The sequence below is a fragment of the Cryptococcus neoformans genome, chromosome 1 (genome assembly GCF_000149245.1).
Source record: "Cryptococcus neoformans var. grubii H99 chromosome 1, complete sequence".
NCBI classification, from domain to species: domain Eukaryota; kingdom Fungi; phylum Basidiomycota; class Tremellomycetes; order Tremellales; family Cryptococcaceae; genus Cryptococcus; species Cryptococcus neoformans.
Genome location: NC_026745.1, coordinates 1711384 through 1718883, shown reverse-complemented (window position 1 = coordinate 1718883; position 7500 = coordinate 1711384). Strand labels below are relative to the sequence as shown.

Below are 7500 nucleotides of genomic sequence, written 5' to 3'. Positions count from 1 at the left end.
AAAGTTTTTTTTTTTCTTTGAAAGTTTTTGAGCGATAGTATTCATATCCAAATCTTCACACACTCGACGTACGAATCACTTATGCAACAAGGGACGGTACCAGATGTAATTATTGTCGACTTAGGTAAATCATACTACCCTGCTCTTCCGTCTTTCCAGTATCGATCTCGATTTTATTCTCCACCTTGGTCAGCGGCACGATCACCTTCCATTTCATAGCCGTCTGTTGACCATCCCGCCCCAAGACCGGCTCATTCGAGGCAATCGGTGTGTTATTGAGTTTAAGAACCATATTGTCCGCCGCCTCTTGCGCGTGAGATGGCGGGAATGATGATAGATTGGGGTAGACAACCACTTCCACCACGCTCGTCTGTTTATCTAGCAGGACACAATGGGTGACGACGCCTCTTTGATTCTGTAATCGAATCGTTTCGCGCTCTTTGGAACTGTCCGAACGGCAAAAGCTAAAGTCGATATACTTGATGGCAGGCGGCGGGGGGGGCGGCTTATCGACAGGGGTGTGATTGCGGGATGCTGCTTGGGCTTGGGCCTGTATCTGTGCTTGTGCTTGTATCTGTGCTTGTGCTTGTGCTTGTGCTTGAGCCTGAGCCTGAGCCTGAGCCTGAGCCTGAGCCTGAGCCTGAGCCTGATGTATCAACGATGGTCTTGAAGCATCCATATGGACATTGCCTTGCGGCAGATACCCTTGTTGCCCCGCCATGGCAGCAGCTGCTACAGCCCTCTTCCTCATCTCTACGTTGGTTGCCATCTGTCTGAACATTGACAAGGCATGGGGTGGTAAGCTCGCCTGCCAGGCTTGTTGCTCGTACGTTGGGTATCGTTCGAGAGACGCAACCACTTCTTCGGTGACGACTCCCGGAGGGAGAGCAGGTAAATAAGAGGAAGTGGTAGTGGCTGGTGATGGTGTATGGGGAATCTGATGCGGGACTGGGCTATAAATTTGTGATTGAATAGAATGGGGAGATGGTGCCGAGACGTGCTGTTGAAACTTGGGCTGGAGCTGTTGTTGATGTGAGTGTGGTGGGTACTGATGATGATGAGCGATAGCACTAGGCATGGGACTCGGTGTTGCCATGGGTAAGGGCGTATGTCCAATGGCAGGCGAATGAGAATAACTAGGAGAGGCCGAATAGGTAGTTTGCATACCTTCAGCTTGGAAAGGGGTGACGTTTGACGGTCTCTGTCCTGGACGAGAAGGTTTGACGCCCGGCGGAAGGGTTAGACGGTAATGGATTTGTTCCCGGTGATCTGCAAGGATATCCTTCAGTTCGACAATTGATCAGCTGCGTGTATATAAAAATAAGCAGAGACAAGCACGCACCATTATCTGCTGAGCATCCTGAAAGACTTCGCTTCCATCGGCATTGTATTCCATGGCATTATTGCACATGAGTTCCATGTCGTCAAAGAACTCTTCCCATGAGTCGTACCGTCTTCCTGCATGCTTTGTCTGCACGAATGTCAGCGCATGTCATTTAGGGGATTACGAATGGGCAAAAAACATACTTCAATTTCTTCCAGCGATATAGGGTTCTTGATAGTCCTGTAATAGTCGGGTATGTCTTTTCGATCTGGTAGTTCCATAAAGATGGCTGAAATATCCCTTCCACTCCCGCTTTTGGCCATCGGTATATCAGCGCTTTCCCCTGTTTGGGCACCATTGCGCGACTTACTCGTTTGATTTGGCCTCTTTGACCGCTTTCAAAACAGGCTTGATCAATTTGTAGACTGTCGGGCCTTCCTTGATCGCATATGGTCCCTTCTTCCTCTTGGACCACTGGCTTCCCTCTTCGCCATGTGTACTATTATCAGCATCAGGCTGTACTGTCCCCGCCCGGGAGGTATGGTGGTGTTCCCCTTCAGCATCGGATTCAGATTCGTCTCCATGCTTGCCTGGATTGGTCTTTTCGGCATAATAGAGTCGGGTCATTTTCTGAAAAAAGTATCAACCGATGTAACGACCTTGTGAGAGTACATACATGAAGCTTTTTGGCCCATTGGAACAACAGAGACTCTCTCATGTTATCTGCAGCCCATGTTCAAAACGCTGTGCCATTTTTGCGCCGCATGGATGACTTACATCTTTTAGCATTGTTGAATATCTGGCCAATATCGGCAACGACCTCTTTCAGCGTCTGGTAGTCCTGCGCATCCAGCTTGGTCTTGACAATCTCGAGACTCATAGGGTGTTTGATGGTCTCATAGTAGTCCGGGAAGGACCTCTGCCAATAGCCAATAAGTGATATTGCTCGTGTAATGTATGTAAACAGTACGCGTCGCGTCGCGTCTCACCTTGCTGGGAAGCTTTACAAAAGGCTGGGACATGGACTCGCCGCTGCCAGGGGTTGTGTGAGTATGCGGGAGAGCACTGAGGGCAGGCAGAGCTCTGAGCTTACTCTTTGGTCTTTGAACCCATGATTCTTTCATAGATAACCATGCCCAGTTCTTTTGCGCGCGCCGAGTCTCTGGGATCTGTGTTTACCTGTTCCTTTTGCTCAGGCTGTGGGGACGGCGTGCGTCTCCTCTTGGACCGGCCCCCCTCTGCGATGATGAGGCTGGGATCGACGCCGAGGCGCTTCTTCTTGACTCTCTGGTCTGACGGGGCGGCGGGGTGGGCTGCGTCGCCTGGGCTGTCGGCGGGGTGATCTGCTGCGGGCGTGGGCGGCGGGGGGGCGTGTGCGTGGAGGGTGGCGGGCATGGCTGTGGAGCGGCGGTGGGATGTGGGTGTGGATGCTCGCGGTGGAGAGAGGGAAAGAGGAAAAGGGGGAGACGCGAGCCGCGGGGCTTTGTTGACATGTTTTCGCGGGGACTCTCCACTCCCCCTCCCCCGCCCCGATGTCCTCCTCCCCCCGCCCCCTCGGCCTCTTCGTGCAGCCCGCCTGTCTCCAGCACAGGTACATCCGCCACGCAAACGCCTCCCACATATTCGAGCGCCCAGAACGTCTCCGCGCCGTCCTCCTCGGCGTAGCTGCAGCCGTCGCCCGCCTCGAGCTCGCCGCACACAACCCCCCCCCGCAAGACGACCTCTCCCGCCTCCTCTCCTCCCTCTCCCTCGCCGCCCCCGCCCAGCCCACCGCCCACCTCCACCTCGTCCACAGCCCGCCCCTGCCGCCCGCGCCAGGCAGTATCCTGCTGCACCATCCTGCAGTCCAGCTCGCCCACTCCCCCGTCCCCGAGGCGCCCTTTCCGTATATCGGGCCAGGGTCTGCAGGCCCTTCTGGCGTGAGTTTCCCGTCGTCCGACTATCTCAGGGATCTGGTCAAATGGGCCAGCGAGGCGGCGGATAGAATCAAGCAGACTGGGTGCGAGATACCAGAGGGGCTCGGACTGAACCCTGGAGATCTTTACCTTGGCCCTGGAAGCATCATTGCTATCGAGGGCGCTGTAAGTTTTTTTTCTTTCTTTTTACGGTATCTGTAACTCAATGGCCTGATGCAAAACTAGATCCAGACAGTCTGCCAAGCGGTAGATCACGTAGTCCAGAAAACAAAACCGGTACATGTGAAGGAGGAGCCGTCAACGCCCCCTATAGAGGGTCCTGCAGATGCATTGTTCACGAAAGCGTTCTGTGCCATAAGACCACCGGGTCACCACTGTGGCGAAGATGCACCCTCTGGGTAAGCACTCTCTTTGTGTGCGGGTCTGCGAGCATCTCATTATCTACTAGGTTTTGCTATGTCAACAACGTCGTCATTGGCGCTCTTCATGGTATCCATTGATTTGAATCCCTTGCCACCCGTTCCAGACTGATCGCTGTGTTAGGCTACCTCCAACACGACATTGATCGCGCAATTATCATTGATTTCGATCTGCACCATGGGAACGGCACTCAAGCGCTCGTCATGCCTCTTAACGCAGCTTCTTATGCGGATGATATACAGGTCAAGGCTGGAAAGCCACCGGTCATTGGACAAGGAGGGAAAAGGAGAAGAGGTTGGAAGGCATTCTATGGATCGGTGCATGACATTGTGAGTTCTTTTGAAATGCAACTTTTTCGACGGTGCTTACCCGCAGACGTTACAGTACAGCTACCCTTGCGAGGTGCGTCAATCATTGATTAACAACACACCATTAGATTAGTCGCTCAAGTACATTGGTCAGGATGGTGATCTTGATCTTATTCGAGATGCCTCGATCTCTCTAGCTGCTCATGGGCAGTACATGTGCGTTCTCATTCCTCAATTTAAACTCTCAATCATATACTACCTTGCGCTCACTTTTGGCCCCACGCTTTCAGCGAAAACATTCATCTTAAACCTTACAGCTCGGAAGCCGATTTCTACGAGCGAATCTACCCTCTATATCTTGCACTCTTGGACAAGGCCAGAGTATTCATGGAACAGACTGAAGCCGACCCAGGGAGGACAATTGTTTTCATAAGCGCAGGATTCGATGCTTGTGAATGGGAACATCAAGGAATGCAGCGACATGATCGCCGAGTACCTGTGAGTTTTGACACAACCACGGTAAAAAAAAAAAAAAAGCTGATGGCAAAGTCGAAAAAGGTTTCGTTTTATTCGAGGTATACGCGTGATATTGCGGCTTTTGCGGACAAGTACACGGAGGGTAAGGTTGTCTCCGTGTTGGAAGGCGGTTACAGCGATCGAGCTTTGACGAGCGCTGCCATGGGCCACATTGTGGGAATGAGAGGGTCATTGCCTGAAGGATGTGATGAGTGGTGGACAGAGAGGGAGTTGATCAATGTAAGTCTATTACTAAATACATCCTTTCCAGGATATTGGGCGCTCGGCTCACGAGTGGGATTAGTTGGAAAAGGCGACTAAAAAAAAGAGAGGAGGTAAACTCGCGCCTCTTCCAGCAGAGTTTGCCTCCCAACCACATCTCTCTCGAACACACTCTCTCCTCGCCCATTTTGAAGGGATAACTGTGCCAGATGCCGTTGTTGGAAGCACAGCGACAAATACTCCCACGGGGACGACGAGAATGACCTTGCGCGATAGGAAAAAGGCTGATGAGTCTGGTGGGGCGAGCGTAGATAGCACACCTGGCTACGGCGGGGCGAAAAAGGGCAAGGGAAGGCCCGTCGCCGCTGCCGGGGGGACACCGGCAACATCGAAACTCAAGACCGCTGCCTCGCAGCATATCGATACAGCAACTATGGATGACGCGTTCGGTGCACAATCGTCTCTGGAAATGGGGGTAAGCGGAGAGAAAGAAATGGGAGACTGGATTGAAGACGCTGTCAAACACATGACGAAAATGTCCCTGGGAGAGAATGCATCCACACCACCGGTACATGAATCCAAGTCCACGTCTCCGTCCCCGCCTTCCATACAGACTACTCCAACGACCACTGCACTACCCAAAATTATCCTTCGCATCCCCGCCCGCCCTACTACTACCGATACTGCCGAACGACCCGAGCCTTTTCTACCTTCACAATCCGACGAACCCCCTCTTGACGCCGAAACACAAGCTCGAACCCCACCTTCAGAGACTGTCACATACAATCCCGCTGTGACCCCTACCGAGCTTTTACATCACTTCTCCGGCGGTCACTAACTATGGGGGGCTGCTCATGAAGAAAAGACGGTTGTGTGCTACTACTCCGCGGGAGGCGGCCAGACTATGGAATTGAGGAGGATAACTTGCAGGCGAATTGTGGAGCTGAGTGAAGCAGGGTCATATGTCAGGGTCTTGAATATACGTATTTTTCTCCAACTACAATGTAAATCAGTATCAAAGTGGTTTCGGGATGTATATAATAACTGTTCAGAAGATAAAGCACACCTCGGTTTGAAGCTCGTCTTTGATCATTTCGACGTATTCCTTTTTGATCATCACACGGTTCTCGTCAACTGCAGCATGTGTGTGTGTGTGTGCATATGAGCCCTCTGCAAATTATTTTTAACAGACACATTGTAAAACTGACCGTCACGAATGACAAACTTGCTGGGACCATCCCGCATGGAATCCAAATGCAACAAGATCTGCTTTGCGGCGGAGTCGCTGTGTGGGTGTGGTCAGCGAGGGCTGGGGGGCCGGAGGGTAGGGCGGGGGCAGCGTACCAGGTGACGAGGACGCCCGAGGTGATCTTGACGTTGTAGCTGTCTGCGCTCATGGATGTTATGTGCACAAATGTCGAAGAGATGCGGGCGGAAGAAAGACGCGAGAGTTGTCATTTATACGTTTCCATTTGGTCCACCTTTTCCACTCTGTCCTCTATTCTTTCCTCTTTGCACATGCCCTTCCTCCGCTCGTCCACCCGTCCACAACCAGTACAGTGCTTCTTCTGCCTCTCCCCCTCCCTCCTCCCTCCCCGTCCCCATGTCCCCCCGCCCGTCTCGCCCGGCGGAAAGGGCAAGGAACGCATCGCAGAACCGGGTACCAAGTGGAATTGGCAGTGTGAGAGATGTGGATGCTGGAACATACGTGATGCTGTGCGTATCGCTACCCCAAAGATCCCGACGATGGCTTTCTGACTTTCTGACAAACTGGCCACAGACCGGGGAGATGATGTCTGACCTTCCAGCTATGCACAACTCGGCATTCAACTCCAAGTCTTTTGCTCTACGAGGTGAGTTACAGATGTTAAGCCATATGCTCCCAGTCTGCTCTGCTGATATTTCCCCCGGAATGACAAGCCCAACCTTCGTCAAGCCATTTACCGACCGCATCATCATCAACTTCGCCATTCTGTCGGAACTGCCTGACGAACCAAACGTTGATTATGAACATGTTGGCCAATTACCTGCCAGATGAGGATGTAAGTTCTTTTGTTTTATCAAAACAAGATTTCAACCTCATCCTATATTAGGACCCTTCTTATCCTACACTTTACGCCCACTTTCCCGACTACCTTTCCTCCCTTCACCCTCGCTACCCCCCTGTTTGTTCCAGCTGTCAACCTGCAGTGGACGACGCACTACGTAGATCTGACCATCGAGCGCAAATGGAAGCCTGGGGATCGGCTCTGACCCGTGGAAAGAAGATTGCCAAGGGCGATCCCGAACTGGCAGCCCCACAGTTAGGCAGGCGTTACTGGAGGGTAAAGTGCGCATTATGGATGCTCACTTGGGTTTCTGGCCTTTCACAGCAAACAATGTGTACGTGACAATTTGCGGTGAACTTTAGTATACTAAACAATGTATCACAGTCTGGAACTGGTATATGAACGGAGGCGAAACGGACATAAGGCAGTTTATTCCATCTTCCCTCATAATTACGTTTACAGGCTGTAACCTCGCCATGCTACTGTGGATCCTTTCTGATTTCTGGCCTTTCTGGTTGAAGAAGCAAGTGAGAAATGAAGCGGAGAAAAAGCATGATTCCAAGGTGGGCGGGTCCCCTGTTTGTTGAGTCACGCAATCGAAATATCTCATGTCAAGTTTAGACTTTTCCCATGATTGTTTCCCTTTCGACACGACTTGTCGCCTTTTCCTGTCTTTTGTACGCAACAAGACATGGCAATGGACATGTGCGATCGATCCCGCTGGTCATTGGATGGACATTGTTGAC

General features: G+C 51.9%; 5 protein-coding genes; 3 read left to right on the top strand and 2 right to left on the bottom strand.

The window, feature by feature from the left end:
- CNAG_00662 (carboxymethylenebutenolidase) overlaps positions 1–426 on the top strand; it is a 1957-nt gene extending 1531 nt beyond the window's left edge. The window contains exon 7 of the mRNA XM_012191481.1: positions 1–426. This exon is cut by the window's left edge and continues 258 nt beyond it.
- Positions 1–2826, bottom strand: part of CNAG_00661 (hypothetical protein) — a 3453-nt gene extending 627 nt beyond the window's left edge. Inside the window, exons 1-9 of the mRNA XM_012190994.1 lie at positions 2418–2826; positions 2314–2356; positions 2102–2243; positions 2001–2047; positions 1695–1954; positions 1528–1636; positions 1343–1471; positions 73–1282; positions 1–15 (exon numbers count right to left, since the gene is read on the bottom strand). The exon at positions 1–15 is cut by the window's left edge and continues 627 nt beyond it. Of these exons, the coding sequence (XP_012046384.1) occupies positions 110–1282; positions 1343–1471; positions 1528–1636; positions 1695–1954; positions 2001–2047; positions 2102–2243; positions 2314–2356; positions 2418–2719 (2205 nt within the window). The 5' untranslated portion in view covers positions 2720–2826 and the 3' untranslated portion in view covers positions 1–15; positions 73–109.
- Positions 2827–2830: 4 nt separating this feature from the next.
- On the top strand, positions 2831–5760 carry CNAG_00660 (histone deacetylase HOS3). The gene is made up of 9 exons (XM_012190993.1): positions 2831–3405; positions 3466–3638; positions 3689–3729; positions 3784–3989; positions 4045–4062; positions 4123–4184; positions 4259–4466; positions 4527–4724; positions 4789–5760. Exons 1-9 carry the CDS (start codon positions 2857–2859, stop codon positions 5542–5544), a joined length of 2211 nt encoding a protein of 736 aa, XP_012046383.1. The 5' UTR covers positions 2831–2856; the 3' UTR covers positions 5545–5760.
- CNAG_00659 (TFIIH basal transcription factor complex TTD-A subunit) lies at positions 5243–6283 on the bottom strand. The gene is made up of 4 exons (XM_012191480.1): positions 6051–6283; positions 5915–5991; positions 5773–5840; positions 5243–5703 (listed from the first exon to the last, which is right to left on the bottom strand). The coding sequence occupies exons 1-4, from the start codon at positions 6101–6103 to the stop codon at positions 5665–5667; spliced, it is 237 nt and encodes a 78-aa protein (XP_012046870.1). The 5' UTR covers positions 6104–6283; the 3' UTR covers positions 5243–5664.
- Positions 6173–7500, top strand: part of CNAG_00658 (hypothetical protein) — a 2406-nt gene continuing 1078 nt past the window's right edge. The window contains exons 1-6 of the mRNA XM_012191479.1: positions 6173–6422; positions 6487–6559; positions 6627–6748; positions 6800–7088; positions 7139–7317; positions 7376–7500. The exon at positions 7376–7500 is cut by the window's right edge and continues 13 nt beyond it. Coding sequence (XP_012046869.1) covers positions 6225–6422; positions 6487–6559; positions 6627–6748; positions 6800–7088; positions 7139–7317; positions 7376–7500 — 986 coding nt within the window. The 5' untranslated portion in view covers positions 6173–6224. The remainder of the gene's footprint in view (positions 6423–6486; positions 6560–6626; positions 6749–6799; positions 7089–7138; positions 7318–7375) is intronic.

Excerpts from the sequence above, each read along its gene's own strand:
- CNAG_00659 (XM_012191480.1), bottom strand. The coding sequence starts at position 6,103 with ATGAGCGCAGACAGCTACAACGTCAAGATCACCTCGGGCGTCCTCGTC. Across the intron at positions 5,992-6,050 it reads TCGGGCGTCCTCGTCACCTG|CGACTCCGCCGCAAAGCAGA; the intron begins GTACGCTGCCCC and ends ACACCCACACAG. Across the intron at positions 5,704-5,772 it reads AAGACGAGCTTCAAACCGAG|TTGGAGAAAAATACGTATAT; the intron begins GTGTGCTTTATC and ends TTTACATTGTAG.
- CNAG_00660 (XM_012190993.1), top strand. The coding sequence starts at position 2,857 with ATGTCCTCCTCCCCCCGCCCCCTCGGCCTCTTCGTGCAGCCCGCCTGT. Across the intron at positions 4,185-4,258 it reads GCTGCTCATGGGCAGTACAT|CGAAAACATTCATCTTAAAC; the intron begins GTGCGTTCTCAT and ends CCACGCTTTCAG. Across the intron at positions 4,467-4,526 it reads GACATGATCGCCGAGTACCT|GTTTCGTTTTATTCGAGGTA; the intron begins GTGAGTTTTGAC and ends AAGTCGAAAAAG.